The sequence below is a fragment of the Pyrgilauda ruficollis genome, unplaced genomic scaffold (genome assembly GCF_017590135.1).
Source record: "Pyrgilauda ruficollis isolate IOZ18807 unplaced genomic scaffold, ASM1759013v1 scaffold30, whole genome shotgun sequence".
Classification (NCBI taxonomy): Eukaryota; Metazoa; Chordata; class Aves; order Passeriformes; family Passeridae; genus Pyrgilauda; species Pyrgilauda ruficollis.
In genome coordinates, this window is record NW_024524378.1 from 5925602 (window position 1) to 5950363 (window position 24762).

The 24762-nt window shown below is 35.4% G+C and overlaps 1 protein-coding gene across 8 annotated transcripts in view; it reads left to right on the forward strand.

The window, feature by feature from the left end:
- Positions 1–23502, forward strand: part of PCMTD1 (protein-L-isoaspartate (D-aspartate) O-methyltransferase domain containing 1) — a 40778-nt gene extending 17276 nt beyond the window's left edge. For 6 of the 8 annotated variants that reach the window (XM_041473747.1, XM_041473752.1, XM_041473748.1 and 3 more), the window contains 6 exons: positions 113–537; positions 4528–4630; positions 13303–13392; positions 16094–16265; positions 17739–17862; positions 20851–23502. In XM_041473747.1, coding sequence (XP_041329681.1) covers positions 231–537; positions 4528–4630; positions 13303–13392; positions 16094–16265; positions 17739–17862; positions 20851–21221 — 1167 coding nt within the window. In that variant the 5' untranslated portion in view covers positions 113–230 and the 3' untranslated portion in view covers positions 21222–23502. Of the gene's footprint in view, positions 1–112; positions 538–4527; positions 4631–7989; positions 8108–13302; positions 13393–16093; positions 16266–17738; positions 17863–20850 lie in introns of those variants that run through there. The other 2 variants (XM_041473753.1, XM_041473754.1) reach the window with 2 other exon arrangements.
- The last annotated feature ends 1260 nt before the right edge of the window (positions 23503–24762 follow it).

Consider the following 24762-nt stretch of genomic DNA (forward strand, 5'->3'; position numbering starts at 1 on the left):
GAATTTTGATTGAGTACTAGCTGTGCTGCCTCTTAGTTCTGCTTTGTAAAGTTATCCAGTACGAGCAATATTTCATTACGTGCTAATAGTTGTTAATGCCTTTGTTTTGCAGGATTCTCTTGTGATGTCCTTCTGAAAAAACAGCTGAGACTCCATTACAAACTTATACTTCTGGGAAAACTGCTCCTAATGTATTTTGCAAACTAATTGAATTGCCACTGAAGTTCAGCATGGGAGGAGCTGTGAGTGCTGGAGAAGACAACGATGACTTAATTGACAACTTGAAAGAAGCTCAGTACATTCGTACCGAGAGTGTGGAGCAAGCCTTCAGAGCGATTGATCGTGGTGATTATTACCTGGAAGGATACAGGGACAATGCTTACAAAGACTTGGCCTGGAAGCATGGAAATATACACTTGTCAGCACCTTGCATTTATTCTGAAGTCATGGAAGCACTGAAACTTCAGCCTGGATTGTCTTTTCTAAATCTGGGTAGTGGAACCGGATACTTGAGTACAATGGTGGGATTAATATTAGGTAATTATTAGGTAACCTGAACGTTTTTATTCAAATATAGTGGGTTTGAATGTTTTAGAAGATTATGCAAGCCCTGTAAAAACTTACTTTTACTTCTTTAATAACAGTACCATACATAAGGCTGGCTCTTTGAGGTGTGTTGTTAAAATACTGTTTGTTATCTACAAGCAGCTCTAATTTGGTGTTTTGGTAATTTCTTGGGTGTTTTGGAAGAGGCAATTCTTCCTGCATTCTGTAGTCTAAAATTCTCATTTGAAAGGAAACAGTCCTTATTTTTGTTTAAAAGGGAAAGGTAGAGTGGAACAATTTTTGAAGACTAAAATTTTCATCTACATTGCACTCTCTTTATGTCTTTGCTGTAAGTTACTGTTCTGCTCTTCAGTTTATGGAAGGGAAAATCTAAATTGTAAAGGCTAATTTATTTCTCTTGAAGAAACTTAACTGAAAAATAAATCTGTGTCAGTATGCAAACAATTATTTGAAAATATATTCAATCATTTTTTTAATGAGAATATTTTGGAATGTAGACTGATGAGACTTTAATCAGGTGTGTAGGTTTTCAAAAGAATTTTAACACACTAGTACTGTGTTTTTTCTTGTTTTCAAGTGCATTTTCTATATGAAAAATAATGGAACTAAATATTGTTGCCTAAATTAAATTTCAAAACCTGGAGAGAAGAATGCATTAAATCTCCTTATGCCCAGCATTTAGATTACAGAGCACATGCACCAACTAATTTTTTTACAAATTATTTTATTACAAAAAACAGCAGTAGTTATTTTGATGTGTATTTTTCATAGATACAGTTTTCTTGACCATACTGCATGCAATTTTTCCTTGGTTGCAGAAATCTTGCTGACAGCTAATACACAGATTTTGCTTACATTAATTTATATGCAAAACTAAGGTGTCAAGAGTCAGTTTGTTCATTTTCAGTTAATTTAGTTACTTTCTGTCATCAGTTCTTATTAGAAGGAAGAAATTATGGCTAATAGTGCATAACAAATAAAAATTTGTTGGTATCTGCAGTATCTTTTGTTCTAATTAATGCTAATAAATAAAAGAGTTATTTATCAATACTAATAAATAAAAACAATATTGTGGAAACAGGAATTATGGTCATTCACAGGTAAAAATAAGGTAAAGCTGTCTACTCTTAGAGTGTTGCTTTTCTCTGTTTGGGAGTGTTTCTAATTGAGAGTAGATATTTTAAATTGGATTGTAATATTTTAAGTGTAGTATTTAAACAATTAGTAAATATTGCAGCATTTTTTTTGCTAAAGTGTTTCTTCAGGGTAGTGACTAATGGTACTTGTTTATTTCTGTCTTGTGGAAAGCTCTGTTACTTCATTATTCTTTCTTATCTAATATGTTGTGAAAAAAAGACACTTATATTTATTGTACTTGATTCTGTATACTGCATCTTTATCTCTGTACTTAACCAAATTTGAGTGGTTGTGAATACTCCTGGGTTTGACCTCTCCATATTAAGCAGAATTCCTGTCCTTCAGAATAGTATATGCGGAGCTGAGGGAATTAAACCGGAAAAGACTTGTCTTCTACAGAGGGTGAGGTTGGCTCGCAGCCCCTGAGGAGCACATTTACCCTGTACATGTTCCTAAAAAGGCAGCTCAGGTGCTGATAGTCCCTAGCAGGGCTTGAGCAGCCAGGAGTAGCAACTGCCCAGCTACTTAGGGAAGTAGACTTCCCGTGTTTTGGAGTGCTGTATCCTGTTGCTAAAGTCTTAGTGTTATGATGTGTTTTGAGTTCTAGGCTGAGGCGTAGAAGGTATAAATGCAATTTATGTGTCTTTATTTTCTTACTATACTCCTGCTAAAACTAGTTCCGTATAATAATTATACATAAGTGTTTGTTTTAAACCAGGGAACAGTTGCTTTACCAAAGAAAAATAAACAGATGTAGTTTTCTGACAAATAAACCGTATTAATTTTTGAAAGATCACTTTTTTTTTTTCAAACCAATTTCACATTTCAGGGTACACTGCAGGAGAACCATGTGGGTTTTGACAGTAGTTGGGTATCTTTTCCATTTGACAATGTAGTGAGTAATGTTTCTGCCACATTGGTAGTGTCAAAATGACTAGGTTAAATTATCAAATCATCTGAAACTGGTGATCACTTCTAAGTATAGCAACATACTAAAAAGACTGCGCACCAATCCATAGAGATTAAATTAACTTTTGCTGAAATTGTTAAAATGTAAACGAAGTTCAGACTAGGTGGTGGAATTGCTATCTCATTATGCTGAAAGAGGCCAGTCGATTTCAGAGAGTAGTGGAGAAGTTGGTTTCACATTTTTAGAATAGCTGACTCTGCTTACATGTCCAGCTGTGACTTTCCCAGTGAGAGAAGAGAGCACATTTCTCATCTTTGCATTTAAATTACGGATGCTGTGGTGTATGATGATGTTGTAGTGTTCTGCATTCATAGTTTTAATTTCAAGTTGTTAGGGCAGCTGACATTTGCAGGATGTTTTAGTTGTTTTCAAATTTAGGTACTTGAAGGAATGTACATATGAATTTTTGGACAGATGATATTTATGCATTTTTAATTTAATTTAAATTGTGCGGTTAAAGGAACTGTGATTAATTTTTAGGCAAAGAAAACATACCTTGAATGCTGCTGTATGCTGTAGAGCTGTTAGCAACATCATAGCCTATTATGGTACAAGAGACTATTAAACAGCTAGAAAGGGGTTGCCTATGCCAATGCTTTTCTTAAAGTGATCAATAATAGCATGAATTTACAGTAAAAATGAATGTCAGCAGAAGATAAATGTTTTCACAGGATCTAAGAACATCCCTTGGATGATAGCTTACCTCTTGCCTGCTATTAGTGAGGTCTTAAAAGCACTGCCACTGGTAACCTAGTTGATTTGCCTTTATTTCACCCAGCAGAAAATGTTCTAAACTATGTTAAGCGTTGCGGTTATTGATCAGGTTAATGGTATATAGCTATATGCTATATTTTTGTTGCAGTAAAACAAAACCTCTCTTGCTAACCCTAGGTCTGTTTTGTTAATCTGTGTCCTAGAAAAGACAAATTGAATTCTGTTTCACTGGAGTAACATCATGGAGCTAAATATTTAAGAAAGATTTAGAATGCTGTAGAGGATATAAATATAAGTTTTGTTTAATCTTATTGATGTTTACTTTCCCTCTCTCCCTTCCCTCTCCCTTTTCCAATTCTATGCTCCAGTGACTAAAGACCCCGGGCTATGAGTGCATGTTAAATTTAGAATCCTTACAGCAAATGTGACTGTCTGATTCAGATTCCTTCCTGATGTGGATAATCCTCAATACACTGTCATGATTTCTTCTTGTTCTGAAATAATAGCATTAACTTTTGGCACACAGTTTGACTTGGAATTATACTTGGATTTGGTCACAGGAAGGCAATGCAGTTGTGATGGAGTTGTGATGAGTGAACATAAAGTGTGGGCAATTTCACTGTTCTTGGTGGAAATTAATTATTATATTAAATCAGGAACAAATTTCTGATTTTGCAATCTGCAAAATAGAAGAGCATATGTGGCTAAGGAATATAATCCTATCTCTAAATAGTCGGAAGATGAAAAGTTTGTATAAAAAAAAAGTTGTAAATATCAAAATACAGACTGAATCATAATTTTGATTTGTTATTTAACAAGTAAGTAACATTTTGAAAAATAATTTGCTCAGACTAACTTCAGTGTAGTCAACTTAATTTCTGCAGGCTTACAAAGAAAATTTGTTCTGTAATTGTTTTGTTGTAGTTCTGTCCCTGTTCTTTTATTGAATCTTTGGCCTTTTACCTTCCTCTTTAAGCACTGGTAATGCAGATGAAAAAAAATAACTTTGTCTAGCAGTGTTTGGAGACTTCTGTTTTATGTGGTTTTGATGTTTTTACGCTGTAGTGCTGTTCCATGCAGTTTTGCTGTGCTTAGAAGATAAACGTCACAAAAACACACTATGCTGTTTTTATTTACAGGGCCTTTCGGGATAAATCATGGAATAGAGCTTCATTCAGATGTGGTAGAATACGCTAAAGAAAAGTTGGAGAGCTTCATAAAATACAGTGATAGCTTTGATAAGTAAGTATCTAATTTATCTAGCTTGCTTTGTAATAACATCTTTGGTTTTAAACTCAGCATGTCATTGCTTATGAGCTTAGGGAGGGGAGAAAAATGACATCACACAACCAAAACCTAAAACTTCCAGTTTGTGGCTCTACTTCATGAGGTAAGTTGAGGCTTAAGAAAGCACTCTTTGGAAGTATGGGAGTATTTCTTCTGTGCAGTGCTTAGCAAAGTGGATTTTCCTGCATTTTGGCCATGTGTATACATACACGGGTACATGTGTGTATGTGCACATGCATGCATATATGCATTTAGGAGAGTGACATGGTATATGGGTGTCTTTGCATGTATAGAGCAATTTTTATCCGTTAAATCAGTTTTTATGTAGTTTTACATCATCTCTCTGTACAGTATTAACTTTCTTTCTAATCTACCCCTATTGATCTGGACATGAGTGATTGTTTCTGATTGCCTTCATGTTTACTTCCTGAAGAGATGGACTTCAGCGTATTCATCTGTGCTCGTAGCACTACTCATTTTTACTTCAGGGTATAACTCTGGGTTCCAGGGCTTTGAACCTTATTGCTTCTACCTACTCAACAATTTTTTATTAAGTTGGCCTGTAAGAGTATTGGGAGTCTCTGCCTCTGTTGAAGGGAAAGCAAGGTTCTGGCTAAGGCTGTTCTTAAAGACTTCTTTCCTTGCAGGCAATAAATTCTCCACCAGCGATTGTAAGGTAACTTCTGGAAATGCAGAAAATCTTTTGAATTGTAGGAGTAACCTAAAAATTGCACATTCTACACCTCTTTCTTCCCCTGTGGGCAGCAAAGAAATTTTTTGCTATCCTTTTACCTTTGTAATGTGCTTTATGACTGCCACATTCTTGATTATGTTGGCTGGAGCTCAATCCACTTTTTCCCATACCCCAAACTTGAGGAGCTCATGTCTGACCACAAGCCTTTCTCTTCATGCTCCTAAGTAACAGAAGAGTATCATCCTAGTGTTACCTGTATCTGAAGTAAATTTTGTAATTCTGATACTGGCTACATTATTTTGGTACTGTGTTAGCCCAGTAAAATAAATAAAATCATGTAGGAGATAATGCATGTTTTTCATTATTGTCTTAATTTTAAAACAAGCATTTATGTTGGCTGAAGTTAATCTATAACACAAGCTAGAAAAAAAAAATTGATTCAGTGAGCAGCTTTATGATGCAGTTTATGTGTCTTAAAAAAATGTGTGTGAAATGTGGTAATTTATGGTCATTACTAATACTGCATTAATGGCTCTGTTAAGTTAGATGTACCTTCTAGCTAGTGAATCCTGGCACATGTCTTGTGCATTACTGTAGGTGTCTGTACAAGACATACAAAAGCTGGTTTTGATTGCAATGTCTTACCAATCAGGTGATAGGTTTATATACAGAAATTAAAGGAAATTGAGGTAGCAATGAAGTTTTGACATTATTGAAACAAAATTTGATAAGGATAGTTTAGTAAATGAATAGCAGAACACTGGGGGTGTTGGTTACACTTCAAAACTTGCAAGAACTTGAGACAAACAAAGCAAAACTGTTAAACATGATGTAAGTAAATGTCAGTGTTGTATGTGTTCCAAAGAAATACAACTCTCCTCACCAATATGACAAAAATTATACTTCTGTGAAAGTGCTTTTTGATAGCAATCTGCCTGTAATAGCTGCAGTTCAGCTGATACAATAATGGTTGCCTGGTTGGATTTTGTGTTTTGGGGGGAACTACCAAGTTGTCTGCATAGCTCATTCTGGCTAATTGCTTTCTTTGTAAATATTTTGTATTTTAATGTAGTTAATGAAGATGATGTGTGGGGTTTTTTTTTCTGTGGTAAGGTTCTTTTGTATTTGTTTTTACTGTAAGTATTAATATAATATCTTGAATTTTAAGCTCACTCTCCAAGAAACGTTCTCTGACTCAGTAAGTCTGGTTTTGCTTCTTGTTTCAGTAACTTTTTCCTGCATCTTCATTTGTAAGTGAAAGATTTTTACCCAAAGTTATGGGACTGCACTATCTGAACTTAACTACTATTTTGGTCAGCTTAATATTTGTCTGAAAGACCACCCAGGGCAGAGGTGTGTGGTATCTGTCTGCTGCTGAACACTGGTGTATTCCAAGCAGGAGTCCTCACTGCTTGAAAACAGATTACTTGACAGACTGATGTGAATGAAGTTAGTTGTCTCAGTGAATGTGTGTGTGAAAAATAACTTGAACTTGACCAGCAGCCTCCAACAAGGTACCCAGGGGACATAAGGAAGACAGAGAACATGATGTGTGTTCCTGGTAGTAATGGAGTTACACAAATGGGAAATTCAGTAAAGCTTTGTTTTGCCACTTCCCTGCATTCTTTCTTTAGTGTATTAAGTTCTGCAGTCTGATTTGAATGTTCTAAGCATTCTGCTTTTGAAACACAAACAACAGCTTTACATTTATGGGTAGGTACTTGGTGAGCTTCAGCTTGAGTCATAAATAAACATTTTGTGACTTTTTTCCTTTGCTTGGAGTAATAGGCCATTGGTTTTGCATCTGACTTCTGTGTGGAGCTGAGTCATGATGATTTAGATGGGTTCTTGCTTAATAAAACAAGATGGAATATTTCTTTGATGCCATTTGTATGGGAGAATGTTCCAGTGTTGTGTGATACAGTTTAACTTGCTTTTTTGATTCTTGATAATAATGTTGTTGAAGTACAATTAGAAGTTTACTTTTCTGTGATTCAGGTAAGGTACTTCACCAGTGACCTGACAATATGTAAAATTAGCATGTCCAGAAGGATTTGAGACTCAGCCTTAAGGGAAGGCTGTCTGTCTCCGATAGCTGGTCTTTTCTCAGTTTTGGCCTCTGGAGCTGTTCATCAGAAGAAGAGTTCTCAGATACCTGTTTCAAATAATTTCAGTAATTACTTATATCTGTATCCATATCCCACCAATCTATAAAATGTTTTCCTCTAAATGGAGGTGGAGTTGTGCACTCTGAAAGATAAAATGCTGCCTTGATTTACTTGATGATGTATGTTTGCCAGTAAAAGCAAAGGAGTTCTTTCTTGAAAACATCTGAAAGTGTCATGATGGTTGAGGTAAAAAGATTTTAGGTATAGACTAAAGAAAATTCTTTGAGTCTGAAATACATGTAAGGCTCTCTTTCATTCTTGAAACCTTCAGAGAATGCATGCCAGTTAAGGGGAAAAGAATCATTCCTTAAGAAGGCTCTGTCTAAAACACATATGTTCAAGTACCAGGCCCCGCTTCACCTGTTTATTGAAGGGGAATGTGTTGTCTTTTCTGCTCCCGTTCAACTTCTAGACCTAGAATATCCAGCTTGGAGAGAGAGCCACAGGGCAAGGCTAGGTTGCCCATCTTCTAGCACCCTATCAAAACCCAAACCTGGGTAAGCTGGTGAAGTCCCTGCTGTGAAAGAAAATCACCAACCCTTCTCAGGATCAAAAGAATCCACTTCAATGGTAAGTGACAAGAACCCTAGTCCTAATTCTGGGATAACTGTTATGGGTGAAACTTCCTCCTGAAATCTTGTAGTAGATTGTGTTGGCATTAAAGAACATCTTCCAGTAGAATGTTTTTCTTCATTGAAATGTAAGCTCTAAAGGCTCACTTTTTAAATTAAATTAGATTTGAAAGGCGATTCCCTGGTGTACACACAAAGAAAAATAGAGCTCCTTCTTGCTGGTCAGCTGACTAATGATTGCAGTAAAAATCTAAGCAGGAAAAAGCAAACTGTCTCCAAATTTACTGATGACTTTCTCAGTTTAAATATTACTGATAACTTAATTTCAGATAGTGTAAATAATGCATTTTTAGTGGTGAGTGAATTCTTGTTGAGATTTAATCTAATCAGAGCAACAGAGGGAGTGGAATTCTTTGATTCCAGAGGTTATGTTAAACAAAAAGGGAAGGAAAATAGGGGCTTGAAACACAGTGATTTTATTTATTTAGAGGTATGAGGGAAACTTCATGTTCTTTACCTTGTAAACCAGAAGGCTCCAGAGACAATTGAATCTACTCTTACCTGGGAAGGAACTATACCTACATTTTCCAAGTGTTTGATAGTAACAAAAATAGATCTTCTTGCCCTGAGAAACACAAGTGAAATACCTTTTAAAAATAAATCCCATAGTGGACACTGCTCTTGGAAATCTCTTATGTCTACAAGTTTTGATAGTACTTAAAATTTTTCTTACATTAAAACAAGTGATGACAATACTTGGTATATGGCTCCTATAAAAGCTGTTGTTTCACAAAAATCCACAGTAGAAAACACGAATTTTTCAACCTATAAAACCATTTTCTGCTTCAGTAAAACTAGAAAGAAAATACTTTTCTAGTTTTTGTTAACAGGCAAATCTTTCTCTAGACTTTTTCCACGGGTATCATAGGGCCTTTACAATAAACTGAACTGACAAATTTTTTCTTACTTCCCTATGCCCATTCACTTTTCCTAATATTCTCTGTGGAATTGCTGAAAAGTATTCCTTCAGTATTACTTTTCATTTTACTACCAAAATTTAGATATAATATAATGAAGTTATATTATTACGGTTAAATTTTGTAATTCTGTGTGGAAGGAAGAGTGTCATGAGTCATAAGTATTTTTAAGAACTTTGACTTTAAGAAGTTTGACTTTTTCTTCAGAAGTAATTGAATAATATGCTTTGATCCACTCAACGAAACTGATGAGAATGTCAGAAATAATCAACAAGATAGCTGAGAAGCAAGACAGTTTTTCCATTCCAGAGATGGAAAGATGACAAGTATAAGTGAGGCAGAGATACAGATTTCCCAGTATCCCTATAGCATTGCCTGGAAGCTGAAATAATGTCCAGGACAAAAGTATTGAATAGAAATTTTGCCAGCATCACTTTTGGCTATTACTGTAATGCTGATTAAAATTACTGTTGTAATTGGATGTAAGAGACTTAAAATGAAGTCTTCTTCATGAAATGAAGGTAAAACTTCTTAAAATGTATGAGAAGTTTTCAAGGATTTAATACTTTAATTTGTTTAATTTCTGGTATACGTGCAAAAGGTATCAACAATAGTAGTGGGTGAAAGGTGTGTAACTTTTCAGCAAAACATGCTAGAAATACATGAATATGAATTTATACAGGAGCCAAAGACTACTTCAGAGAGCTTGGAAAATACTTAAATAAGATAGAATGAACAGTGGAGAAAAAGCTTGAGAAAAGGTGGAAAGAGCTTGCCATCTTGCCCCGATACTGCCCCACTTCATAGGAAAAGAATCAACATTCTCTAAAAATTGTTTACCTTTATATTTGACCGGTGTAAGCTCTAAAGCACTTTCACAGTCAAGTGAAATGAGAGAGACTAATAGAAATCAAAAAGTATTTCATTAATCTGTTGCATGTTCTTGTGGCATGTTATGTCATGTAAAGCCATGTGAGTATTCATCTGTGGTTTTCAAAGAAGACAAGTTTTGAAACCTGAAAAATTTACTAAATGATCTGAAAACTTCTTCAAAGTTTCTTTCAGTGAATACATCAGTGTTTAACCATTAGGTTCTAGGAATGCTTCGACTAACATTACTGATTTAGGAAAATCTTGTTTGATATAATGGAGGCTCTGAGATGGTATTTTTAATGCAACTGCACAAAGAAACCACAACTTTCTAGGTTAAATGATGTGTAGCTTTTCAGTCTTTGTCTTTAAGTCAGCATGGGAACTCATTTTGCAACTGCCATAGCTTTATACACCAGTTTTTGGGTTTATTTCTCTTCACCAACCAATGTGCCAGAACTGGTGGATCTTGTGTTTCCTTCTTTCCACACTTTGCATTTTCAGAAAGTATGGCCAGCAGTATATTGGAACTAGAGCAAAAGTACATTAGTATAGGGGACAAAAGTAAGTGTTACTTCCTCATCACAGTAAGGAAAATTGTTTAATGTTTTATCACATCTTTTTAGACTCTACGCATTTTGCAGATTCATTTAAGTGTCTGGTTATTAATGTGTTTGATGGTTTAAGGGTAGTTTGGTATGAAGCTAATTCCATGAGTTCTGCTGGATTTTCTATTCTGTTTTGAAATATTTATTAAGATATGTTGTTTTGGGGATTTTTTTTTTCTTCCACAAAGACTTGTGTGAAATTCTTTCTTCTGATGTAGTGTCACGGTAGTTCACATGACAAATGTTAACAATTTGCCAACCTTTTCTTATACATTACTAAAGTTGAATGGTAGTCCTTTGTGCCCTAAATTTAAATAAATTTAAATACATTTCATATTGGAAGGGAATTACTTAAAGCAAATTGATGGTGCTGAATGTGAATTCAGGCTTTTAGAACTTTGAGTTCACCAACTAAAGGAAATGTGTGTGGATGGGGAAAAAGCATACTAAATTCATGCTGACATGGATTTTCTTTCTATAAGGGCTGTGAACAGTAAGCTGAGAGATGTGTGTGGTTAGTAATTATGGGGATAGGCAGAAGTGTACCGTCAGATGCTATTTTGATGTGTATGTAGTAGTTGAGAGGTGTAAAATGTAGCTGGAGTGGTGCTGGTTTTAAGAACTAAATAATTCTTTTCATAGCAAAAATAGTTTTAAGTGGTTCCCCCATGTTGCTTTTTTTAAATCTCATATTTTATATTTGTTTTCTTCAGATACATATCTGTGGATGCTGACAGGTTTGGGGTTTTTTTTTCCTTTCAAATTACTTGAGATTTTTCTCCAATGTTATTGACCTTGCTCTTTAAAAAAAAAAAAAACAAGTATGTTTACCACTTAAAACAACAAAAAAGGAGACAATCCATATCTCCTTGCACCTAGTTTCATTTTCACAAAACATCAGCATTACACCCTGCATTCATGGAGGTTGTATAGGTGGAAGAGCTTGGCCCAAGAAGTGTCCTGTACATATTCAGAGCTGGAAGTAATTAAAGGTAGGGTTCGTGGGTGGGTGTCATTAGGACCAACCAGTGAATCGCCTTGTAAAAAATCCTGGCTACTATGGTAGGTTAGTGTTACACTCTCCAGCTTCATTATTAAGTATTTTGCTGTGACACATGTACTAGATTGGTGGATATGGATACAAGAGCAACAAACTTAACCTTGGATCTTTGCTGTAAATGTTTTAAATGGTTGTTTCTTTTATTACAGTAGTAATACTTCGCTGTGCTGCTAACTATAGGGAATCTAACTTAAAAACATGAACAGCTGCAGTCTATTACTTGATAATTTTCTTAAGTTTCTGCAGCAAAGGCAAAAACTCACTTTAAATTCTGCAGGTTTTTTTTTCTTAATTTAGCTGGAAGAAAAGTACCTTTGCCTTGCACTTGAACTGCCCATTCTATGCAAAAGTCTTACATGCTTGAAACTGCTTGGTTATCTTGGGCCATTGCTACATGTGATCTGTGCATGCTTAAATTTTTTCTGTGGCAAGTGTTTGTTTAAACAGAGATTTTCTGTTGCCATATTATCTGTAATGGGAACTCCTAATTTCTGTGTTCTTGGCTGTTGATTCTCTTGCAATCACGATAGCAAATTCAACTGAAGAACCTGAAGTGACTAAACTTTTCCAGATAGTTCCAGCACTTTGTTTCCCTTCTTTTTGTTGTCTGGTGTGTGAAATAGTTTTTTTCATGTTACCAATATAATGCTTCGTAAAGCCACCCTGGTCACAAGGTAGAGGTGAACAAACATTAAAGAATATTTGGCAATTTTTAGTTGCATTTCAGCTTGAAAATAAACAAAATGTTTAAGTGAAATACTAGTTCTTCTTGATAGTTATCATACATGTTTGTTAATACTCATGTTAAAGCAATAAACTATTTTATTTTCATCAATATTAATAAAAGATAGCTCCATGTAACACAGAATGAAGTGCAGTATCTGGTCTGTTTTGATACCCGAGATGCAATAAGAATAAAAGAAACTTTTTGGATGTAGCAACAATTAGTACTAAAAGAATTGGGGTTCGATTGTTTTGAAATGGAACTTGACCTAATATGGGTGATACTACTTTCCCACTGTAAAACTAACATGCTTGTGTGTGCCTTGTGGGTATTGTAAATACTGAATACTTAATTATATTTGTAGAACCTTCGTATTTAAGTTTTAAATAATTTCCTGATTGATGGGGGTCTCATATACCTGAGTAAAACCAATCTAAACTTTACTCTTTTTTTTTGAAAATTATGTAGGCAAGTTAGCAGAAAGACTTTTCAGAATTATACTTCAGTCTGTGTTTGAAGGTCATCTCTTATTACTGGATTGGATAAATACAAGAAAATTGTGCATATCTTTATCAGCTCTTTCTGATTCAGAGGTGTGCCTATAATCGAAATCATCTTAAGATTCAGGGATCTGGGAAAGAGTCTTGCTGCATCACTAGTGAGTTCTACATTTCATGGGAGCATGGAGGTGCGAGATTTGCTGTTCTGCTACTCAACTAGTCATGAAGAGTCCGTGGTGCTCTACTAAGCAGGAAAGCAGTATGCTTTTCTTGTATGTCTGGTATGAGTCACTGTTCATACCTTAACACAAGAAGCAGTTATTTCTGAATAATTTTGTGAGAAGCACAAATGAAGAGAGATAGGCTTTTAAACAGGCATGTTGCTGTTACCAGAGGCAGTTTATCACCTTTTCCTCCCATTTCTTCTACCTACTTTTACCTTTCTGGATAACAGGGAATTACCTGTGGCAGTTTGTGAACTAGCAGCAGACCAGCAGCTGGCAGACCAATTGAGGCAAGCTGGGGGTGAGCATTGCACAGCCAGGTGAGCTGATTTGATCTCATTTGTCATCTGACGTGGATTAAAGAGGTGTCTTCAGAAATTACATGTAACCTAGTCCATAAAGTGTTTAGTTTTGCTGCAAGAAATGAGTTTGTCAGGAAGACCACCTGTTGACAGACTGGGTTGAAACTAACTGAAAAACTATGTGGAGGAAGAAGGTATTTTTTGAAGTAATTGGAATAACAAATTAACAGCTCTTGTGGTCATGAGTTTTTTTGTGTCTTCACAAAACTCTGCTAATAGGGTGGAAGGAGCACAGTCCAGACAATCTGAAGTGCCTATAGACAGAGTTGGTCTCTAGTGTTTAACTCGTCTTACTCTTTTAAGTGTATTAAGTTGCTTCTGTGTCTTTATTTGGACTTTGTGCCCTTCTGGTTGCAAGCTATGAAGCTAAGTAACAAATTATCTTCAGCTTTTACTATATTAGTAAAGACCACTGTGGATTTTTGTCCTCAGCTCATGTGTAGAGTACTTTGTGTCTGGGGAATGTTTCATGGAGTTTTCTTGTGTCTTGTATTCCTTGGATAGTTTGGTGTTCCTCCTTATTTTAAGAGGGTGTGGCCAGTGTATTCATGAGCTTTTAGGGTGGTTTCTAGTAGAGGAAACAGGATTATCTGGTAATAAATTTGGTAGGTTTTAAAGGAGCATTCTGAGAAGGTAAGAAGTTGTGAAAGTTATGGGGATGGGCAGGCAGGGAGGCCATCTTCATTTTTCTAAGACTAACGAAGGACTGTGTCAAGATTTAAAACTGCCTTTTGGAAAAGTACCATATTCATTCTCTCCCTGCCCCCTCCCCCTTCCTCCTTTACTTTTTAAGCCCACAAAAGTACTTTGCTCAAACTTGCAAATTAAATTGATACGTTGGTGCTTGATTTAAAGTGTAGACAATCTGAAATGAAAACTGTAGCATAAACTGCCTGTTTGACCTGTATGTGGAATGTAGAAAATGTAGGAAGGAACATGATAGCCCAAGTGCTTACGCAACGAGATTTGCTTCTTCAGCAGATTGATCAGTGTCTTGGATTTCATTTTCTGTCTTGTCTAATGTATTTCTAGATATTTCTGTGTTAATCTGAAATTATTTCAGCCACAGTCTGGCCGGTCTAGCTTCACCTTCTCAGTTTGTGCAACAAGGAAATTTACCCCTCTTCCACTTCCATCTCCCTTTTTTGTCTTCAGCTGACTAGTGTTGTTTGCAGCTTTCTTCTTCCCCCCCCGGGTTTGGAAGGGAAAATATGGACTCTTGACCACAAGAAATGCATGAGAGAGAACCATGCAGTAGTTGTAAAAAGATTCTGGGGTTGGTCTGGACTAGTCATAGAAAGAAGCATTGAAGTATTTTCAAGATCAAGCATCCCGTCTTGGAGAGAAAATTATACTTTCAGCAAAAACTTCACTTTCCTGATTTGTTAATGGCAGCGCTCTAGATCAGAAAGTCAGCCAAGCCTTACAGGCTTCATCCCTAAGCAGTGAAAGCTACCAACTTTACTGTGACTGAAAAAATATTGATTTGAATGTTGTCAGGTATTGTACTGGGATTTGCTAATGCTAGGTGAGCAAAAAGAAAAATTATTTTCCATTGATAGTTAGCCATAAAGTTCATAAAATGGCTACATGTATTTGAAGTTGTTAGAAAAATTCATTCCTTCTGGATGCAGTTTGAGATGCATTGGACTCTAATACTGCCAGATGAAGTTTATGAACTTTTTCATGCAAAAACAAGGGTGTTAGCTTTTATGTAATATTTTTTTCAAAGAAAATCATAAATCCTTTTTATGAGCTACTTTGTAACCTCTCCTCTTATATATAAAGTGCTTGGGGAAGATGTACAGTTATTTGCTCAATGAATTTTTTTACAAAATGGTAGATTTTATTATGGTGTTAACAGCTAAAGCAGTAACATGCTTCAGAGATTTAAAAAATGTCAGAAAATAACAGTGTTGTGGCAAATATATGCAGCTTTAGCAATAAAGTACTGCCCTGTACATTTTTCCTTTGGTATTTTATGCAGTGACAGAGAACACCTACAGTCCTTTCAACTTGTGTTATAAGCTTTGGTCCACTAAAATGTAATTGTATTACTTCCATTTACTGAAGAAAACGAGATGTTTCTGAGATAAAGAATCTTTAATTTTTGCTTTGTGTGTGGTCAAAAAAATGTCAGACTTCTCCATTGAATTACTTTTTGGGGAAAAGTGGATTGGGCTCAAGGTGGAAAATTGGGAGGTAGAGAAAAAAGAGCCTTTAAATAGACCCTAACTGAAAGAAAATGGAGGGGAGCTACTAGGAAATGAAACTTTTCAATGTTTATTCAACAGCCTGGATATTGCTCATTGTTGATAAACGTACTGTTTTCGTAGCAGTTGTGCCATATAGCTTAAGATTTCTTTGGATGAATCTACTTGCTTGTAGTTAGGAAGGTGATGTTTTGAAGCTTTCTCTGTTTTGCATAATACATTATTGTAACTGCAAGAACTTTTCTTCAGTGGTCCCTGATGTGGCAGAAAAAAAGAGATTACTCTCAAAGTAATGTCTTAATACAAATTTTTAAATTATGTATGCTAATCATTCTTACTGATATAAGGTAGGATATGAAATATATTTTTCTGTCTTTATCTGGAATGGCTTTTCTTAAAAATCCTAATTTGAAATGTATCTCCTTTTTTTTTCTTCTTCCCCTTAGATTTGAGTTCTGTGAACCTGCCTTTGTGGTTGGTAATTGTTTGGAAATAGCCTCAGACAGTCATCAGTATGACCGGATTTACTGTGGAGCTGGAGTCCAGAAAGACCATGAAAACTACATGAAAATTTTATTGAAAGTTGGAGGCATTTTAGTAATGCCTATAGAAGATCAGGTGACTTTAGTGACAATTTCCCCTTTTTGTCTTTTAGTATGAGAAATATGTAATTTAAAGAATGCTTCTGAATATATATTTGACTAAGTTAATGTTCAACTAATGATACCTTGATTCAATGTACTGTTGCAGTTTAGCAGATATTAATCTTTTTAATGAAGTCTTGAAATTTTTTCCCTTAAATTTGTAGGAAAGCATCAATATCCTGCTTTTAACAGTCTGTTTCATGCTACCACCTCTAAACCAGGAGAACTGATTTCAAAGAATACAAAATAACTGTAACTAGGGGGACATTGCAAGGGGAGGAAAAAAAACAAAGGAAAAATAGATCTGTATTCACAGCAGCTTTCAGTGTTGATTTTCACGTTAGATGTAATGCTTTTCAGACGGGCATAATATTTTAATAATACTTCGCACTTCTATCACTTTTCATTCTTAGACCTCAAAAGGCTTCTCAGTGGTAAGTATTACTCTCCCTGTTTTACTAATAGGGAAATTGAAAAAGGCACATCATGTGACTTAAGTTGATGCCCTCCTAAGTACAGATAATTACTAAAATGCTTGTTGATAAGCATGTTAGTTACTTTACTTTCAAAAAAGAATTCTCACGTTATTGATCTGCTTTCTTAAAATACTGAAGGGATTTAAGCGTAGCCTGCATGATTCTGTTATATAAATAATTTCGTTATTTATTCAGTTAGGATACTGTCAGTTGAAATAGCTGGAATTCAACTTAAAAGTAGTCACAAATTAAGAGAGAAATTAAAACCATTACTATTTTTACCTTACATACAAATGGATAGGGGCTTAGAGCATATGAAGTATGAGGTGCAGCTACAAGATATGAGATAATCTAGCTTGTGGAAAAACACCAAGGAAATGTTTAATTCCTGTTGTCTTCCTGAAGGGGTGGAGAATTTATCTGGTAGACAGGAGTCCAGTTTTCCTCACAGGTGCACAGCATAGTGCAAGAGCATTACGGATTGGCAGCAAGGGTGCTTTCTGCCTGCAAATAAGGAAGACAGTTTTTTATAGTAAGAATGGTTGAACACTACAGCAGGTTACCTGGACAGGTGGGGAATCTCAGTCCTAGACCTTTTCTCACTAAGTCGGAAAAGCTTCTGATTTAACTTTGAAATTGGCCTTGTTCAAGGAGGAGGGTAGGACTCCAGAGGTTGCTTCCAATCTAAAGTATTCTTTGATCTTTTGGAAAAATGAGAAAAAACAGAACTTATTTTTTACCTTGGGGCCTTAGTTTTCCAGCTGCATCTCTTCCCGTTACCAAAGAGCCTTATTTATTACTCTAGTGACCAAGTGATATTTCAAGGATTGTCAAAGTCCTTTTTGTTAATAAAACAGCCTTAATTCATTAATTTTGAAACAAAGCAAAATAGCAGGGTGTTTGAAACCAATCTGAATAGTACAAATATGACAAAATTGTAACCACTGATTTATTTTGGTTTTGTTTTGCAGCTAACACAGATCTTGAGAACAGGACAGAACACATGGGAAAGTAAGAATATCCTTGCTGTTTCGTTTGCTCCACTAGTGCAACCAAACAGAAATGACAACGGCAAACATGACACTGTAGGACTGCGTAAGTTTGTGATCCTTCCCTTTGGCTAGCAGGGATGTTATGTGCTAGATGTTGGAGGTCTGGAAGCTGAGAGGCTGTGCTGTACAAACATTCCATTTAGCAAAGCAGTAGCTCACTGATACGTTTTTCTGCTCCTGGTGCATGGTCTGTGTTGCTTCACAGTTAATATTCTGAATTTAAGTTAATAATTTAAGTGATAGAATGTTTCCAGCTTTTTTTATCCAGACATCTTTTCCTTTTAAGTACAGCTTCTCTATTACAGTGGTATAGATAAAATGGCCAGCTAATATTACAACCCTCATAGTGCTAACTTTCTCACAGTCTGCCAGAGAAATATTTTTTTTTTCTCTTCTCCCTGAAATGGAAGGAAGAGGTCTAAACTGGGGCTGTGGTATGATAGGATATTAATAAGCCCAAGCATGCTTTATGTCTGTGTGCAGTGGATATAGTCATACCAAGCTGTTTGTTATTAGTCACTGGAATTGGCTTTCTAGCTGCAATGCTTTGAGCAGAGGTAGTAAAGAGCTTTAGAAAGTCTTTGGAAGTACAGCTGTTGCCAAATGGTAGGATAGGATGATAACAGGAAAGGAGAAAAAGCTGACAAAGAAAAGAGTAGAGTTGAAATTTTCTGTCAGAGTTGTCAGGGCTAGGAGTAAAACACAGAGCTATGGTAGCATGTGGAAAATTCGATAAACCTAACAAAGAGCCCAAAAGATAACATGTTTTAACTGGGAAACTGATATAAGCCCTTCAGGAGTCCAGGGTGTCCTATCAGCTTGCATTGCCAGCTGATCTGGCTATTAATTTTGAGTGTGTTTGAGCTTGCTATAATAGGTAATTTTCCTTTTTTTTAATGCAAAGTATAAAGATAATTTCCTTCATGCAATCTGTTCCTATGCAGAAATAATTAATTTTTGTTGTTTTAATACTTGGTTTGAGCCCTCAGAAGCCACTTACTGAAATTCATTTACTAATTCAATATTATTTTTCCTCTGTTCCATCCATAATACATAGGTTGTGTCATATCTAACAATGAAATACAGAGGTGGCTAGTCAAACTTTACGATGATTTTGTACAGTCTAATTCCCTGGAACAAAAGAGGATTTTTCTATCAACATTCCTAAATTTTCAGAATGAGGAGTGTGGACCATGGACAGTCAGAGCTGAATGGTAGTACAAGAAAGGTGTTCCTGTGTTATAATTTCAAAATGAAGTTTTAGTGAGAAGAGGAAAAAATAACCAAATGTGGTATTGCTTACATTTAAAAGAAAAAAGTGTTAGAGGCTTGAAGTTGCTCTGTAAAATGAGATTAGTGAGATAGGCTTTTTTCCACTGCTCAGGTGGATCTGGTTTTATTTTAAAAGTTAAAGCAAAAGTGTTCTTGTGGTTGTGTTTGGTGTACATGGAGGGGGCAGGGGGTGTAAAAAGAAGTGTGCTGAACCTCAACAAAGAAAAATTATAGCCAATTTCTCTTTCATAGTAACATTGTCTACTTGTTTCAAGCCCACAGGCCTGTAATTTATCTTAAAAGTTCAAAGTAGTCTAGTCAACATGTTTCTTCTGCAAATTTTAGCCAGAGTTTGTAGATGTCATTACTAAGTAAACGTAGAGTCTGAGCCGTACTTTGGGCAACCCTTGAATGTTTTCTGACATATATGTAGTGTTACATATAGACTAAAATAACTCGCATATGTAAAATATCTGTCAGCCATGCTCAAAGTAGAGTCTTTTTTGTTTTGTATAAAATACAGAGATGGTGTTAAAAGGTTCATTTTGTCAATGTAGTTATTGGTTAGGGTGCAGTTCACTGGTAGTATACAAATGGAAATACATGGACAGTAAATATCCAAAATTTTGCATTCTGCTCTTCTCATTAAAAAATGTTTGCATTTGTTATAAGTGGCATACAATCTGCAATCATGGTTTGTTTCACCTGAACTTCTAAACATGTTCTGGATGGTTAGATAGGGTTTTGAATTTTCAGCTGATGTTATACTAAAGAAATGGGACTTTTTTTTTCCCCTTCCTTCTCTTTGGCATGACCTGAAGTCAGTATTGTCAGTGCTAATATCCTTTCTGTGTCAGATAAATTAATTAGTCTGCAACTGAAGTCATTGTATGTAACAATAGATCTTCTTTAAACTGCATCAGTAGCTTTTATAGCTGAATGCATTTTCTGGAAGTGTAATTTTTGAAATTATTTCTTCCATAACTTCTTCCTTGCTGTAGTCCCTGTTATTTTTATGGTATTCTATGCAGGAAGGAAAGTGAAAAGTAAGAAAGTTGAACAAGCTTCAGCTTTGGCTGGTGTGCTTTTTTGGTTTTGTTTTCCTTGCAACTAGGCATCCGTAGTTCATCTAGGGCTGGTGTCCAGCAGCCAAGCAATATTTTGTCATCACCTGGATGTCATTGGAAAACAAAGTTTTGGCTTTTTGTTTACTTGTTGGTTTGGGTTTTTCTCCCTTTAGGACTTGAGTAATTTTGGTTCCTCTTCTGCTGCAAAGATACAGGTGGCTTATCTGGTTTGTCACCTGTGAATTAGACATGTCCCTCCCTCATCAGTTCGATTCAGTGGGAAGCAAGCAGAAGGAGGAGGCAGAAGAAAGGCAATTGCCTTGAACAAATATGGCACAGGGGTAGAAACTGTTTTCCCACAACAGGATCCTAACAGTGCTAGCAGTAGGTGCCAAGACATGCCAGGTGCTAAAAAGTGACAGTACTTGTATAATTTTTTAAATTTATTTTATTGATCTGTTCATGCTTACTACTTCTCTTGCACATCTCTTAAAAGACCTCCTTGTTTCCTGGACTGTGCCACAGGGTCAAGGTGATACTATCTAACTTTGTGTCATTTGCATATTGCATCATTTACTAAAATTTCAATGGAATTGGTTTCAAACATTAGTCTCACTGCCTTGCAGCTAGTTTGGGATTTTTTTGCTAGAGGGAAATTTCACTTAGTACAACTTACTTTTCTTTCATTTTAGCTCCATGTGCTGTTAGGAACCTCCAGGACCTAGCTCGGATATATATCAGACGCACTCTTAGAAACTTCATAAACGAGGAGATGAAGGCCAAGGGTATTGCTCAGAAGGCTCCTCCAAAACGGAAACGCAGGAGATGTCGTAGACGCAGGATTAACACCTATGTGTTTGTTGGTAATCAGCTCATTCCTCAGCCTCTAGATAGTGAAGAAGATGAAAGAATGGAAGATGATAACAAAGAGGAGGAGGATAAAGATCACAATGAGGCCTTGAAGCCCGAAGAGCCTCCTCGAAATCTGTTGAGAGAGAAAATTATGAGTCTACCATTACCTGAATCTTTAAAAGCATACTTGACCTATTACAGAGAAAAGTAACTTGTTTTAAGTAGAAATAATGCCTACTGATAGTTCCTTTATTCTTGAAAATGTAGCATTTATTAAGAAGTAGGTGGACAAATTATTATTAGTCTTTCATCAAGACTGAAGTACAGCGATAAATGGTAACTTGTCTCTATCTTGTCTTTGCTACAAGGAAGACTTGCATTTGACAGTAGAATCCCTTTTTAAAAGTCTATTTTTCTTTAAATTTTGAAAATGCTGTTTTAACTCTGATAGAAATATATATTCCATTATGCAGCACTAATCAATATTTTGCATGGTAAGTCTTTTTTTGATCCCTAACAGATTTGTATTGATAAAAGGATGAGTGAAATTTTATATATGCTAAATAATTGGTTAAACATGTACATCTGACTTGATGAGCAATTTGTCTGTATTTATTACTATTAGGGAAACATTTTAAACATGCAGACACTTACCTTCTAATGTCCAGATCAGACCCTTTTGAAGTTTATTTTACTATGGCTTTGTTGCAATCATTATTACTATGTTGGTATAGAGTATTCCAACAACACAAGTGCAATAAATGTATACAGACACTGAATGAGCTGGCTTTAGTGAAATACAAAAATATAAGTTCTGAAATGTCAGATGACCCTGCTACTTCTGCATTTATCTTTTGCCAAAAGATCTTGAGACAACTAACAGCTTCTCTCAGAGCCTTAAAGAAACACCATATTGAATAAGAAGCAAAGCAATGCTTACTTCAGCTCTGCTTATACTTAACTCCATTCTACACTGTCAGTATTTCTAACTAGAGGCAATTCCTCATTTGTGGGAAGTATAGGACAGTACATTTGTTTATTTCTAGAGCTCACAGCATTGAGTCAAAAAGTTTGGTAATTCAAGATTGTAATTTAGATTTCAGTCATCTATATTTACTGCTTTTAAGTAGAGGTAGAATTTCAACAAAGTTTAGTTTGTATTGCTTATTGGGATAGCTATAATAGTAGAACTTAGAATTTGTTCAGCAAATGCACTTTAGTAAGTGAATTTTATACTTAACATGCATCTCCAAGAAGGTAGACTTGTGCCAGCCTATATTTTGTTTCTGAGCATGGCTCTTAGCACAAAAATATTTATTAAATCATATGCATCTTTTGGAAACCTAAGAGTAGCAGTGCAACTGTGGGGACCCACAATAGTGCTGATTTAAATCCTTCAATGATTTTTCCTCTTCTAGTTGTCAAGTTATTTGCAGTTCTCATTTTTAACTTTGCTTTTACCATCTTAATTTCTTCATTCTGTTGTAACATAAGGGTAAACAGTTCATTAAGAACTTGGCATGTGATACATACTAAAAACCACAATCATAGGAAATACATGTTTGTTAGACCAAATGAAAAACATTCCCATTGAAATATCCCCCATGATACATTTTATAATACTGGTGACACTTCTTTTTGTGTAAAACAATGAACAAAATAATCACATATTTCTAAAGCAGTAAATGTTCCTATTCCAAATATTTATAACCAACTAGTATTCATATGGTCTAGCAGTCCAATATTTACTTCAAAATACATTAGCATTTTGTTGCATCTGAGAAGGAAGGTCAGACACAGTCCCATGACACTGACTCTTTTTGGTGCATTTCATGCTGTAGTCCCTGTTTTTAAGGTACATCATAGTAATGTTTAAATGGAATTTCATGAAGGCCTGTTGTACCAGCATGTGGAGTTACTTTCCGCAATATATTTACTGTATAAGTTAGCAAAAGTATTTGAAATAAATATTCTGACTTTATTTTAAAAGCAGGAAAACCTTATAAGAAATAGTTTTCCAAAATAATGATACTAATAAAGTAATTGTGATGCTTCAGCTATAAGAACTGAACATAATCTTGTTTTAAATGGGTTATTTTAGATGGAGGTTAAATAATCTGAAGTTTGAGATGTTTGTCTCCTTTCTTGGAATCTACATCCATGAGCTCAAGAATTAAATTACTAAATATTACTTAAGTACTTCAAGGACTTTATACAGGATGCTTTTTGAGAATAAATTTCTGCATTCTTTCATGCCTGTATACTTGGAAAAATGGACAGTGGATGACTTGTCATGAATCTTCAGTATGTAAGTTTTTTTGGAGTCACTGAAAGAGAATGTTTCCTGTGTTTTATATGTGGATTTATTTTACACTCTTGAATTTATATTTACATAAATAAAAAGGTAGAAACGCAAAATTAATTGAAATTTAATTTCTGCCATCTCACTTGATGATGGGGACATTGTTGCAATAAAATGGTTTTTTGTGGTTTCTGCTTGCTTGAATTTCTGTGTTTCTGTGGAAGTATTTTCAGTTATTTGGAAATTGAGGTACAAGTTGTTTCATAATTAGGTCAGTAATCTCTTAATAAAGGCTGTTCTTGAATTTCAGAAGTATATTTTCTCGCTAAATTGTGAATTTTTGCAAAGGTTGAAAGATGAGATGTTGTTAATGGAATGGGGAAAGCTGTTTTGGTCCCAGCACTACTTTTGAAGTACTTATGTGGAGAGTTTCATCAGGAGAGCCCAGAATCTAAACTTGAGCTATATACTGAAGAACATTTCCATGTTTGGGGTTTTTTTTTTTTTTCCTAAATATGGAATTTTTTTAAATCCTCAACTGACTATATGCTGAAGAACATTTCCATGTTTGGGTTTTTTTTTTTTTCTTCCTAAATATGGAATTTTTTTAAATCCTCAACTGAGTGGCTATCTGGGTCAAAACAAATAAGGAAAATTTGGAGATAAAAGCTGCAAGGGTGGTGAGCAACCAGTGAGTCACACTTCCTACTGCAACTCCTTCTTGATACAGCTTTATTTTATTGCTAGTTAGAGGAAAGATTCAAGGTAAGTCAGGTAGGCTGATGAGCAGCCTGTAATTGTGATGACTGTAAGGAAGAGTGTGATGAATTGGAACTTCAAGGGGGTTTATCTTCTTTGGTGTGGTCAAGGACACAAGACCAGTGCAGTGTTTCCAAAAGACTTGAATTTTTAATCCCATGTCATTCAGGAAAAACTGAGCAGCTGCCTCCCAAAACCTTGAAATGAGTAGTTTTCGTTGCAGTGAGCCTAAACAGCTGTGCCTGGCTGAGCACTGTTGCTTGTTCAGGTGCAAGCAACTTAAGGTTTTTTTGTTTAACCTTTATGGTTTTTTTTTTTGTTTTTTTTTTTATCCTGTATCGTTTTTCTCTAAAGTACTTTTTAAAATGCATCTTCGCTTGCCGGTTTGAAAACAAATAGGGAATCTATTAAATGTGCTATTATTCTGATTAAAGCTGTTTTAGCTCATTAAATATTTATCCGTATGTCCTCATGAGTGTCGCCTTCCATCATTCATGTAATGGAGTAAAACTGAAGGCTTTGTGATTTACTAATCAATTACAAAAGATAAAGGAGTGGTGTTCTGTGTTCTTCCTAGAGGTGTGTCTACTAAGCTTCATATTAGTGAGCTGCTACTTACTTTGACAACACTTGAATCATGTATGAGGCGTTTTCCATAAACTTGTTCTGAGAAGGTCATTGAAGTGTAGCT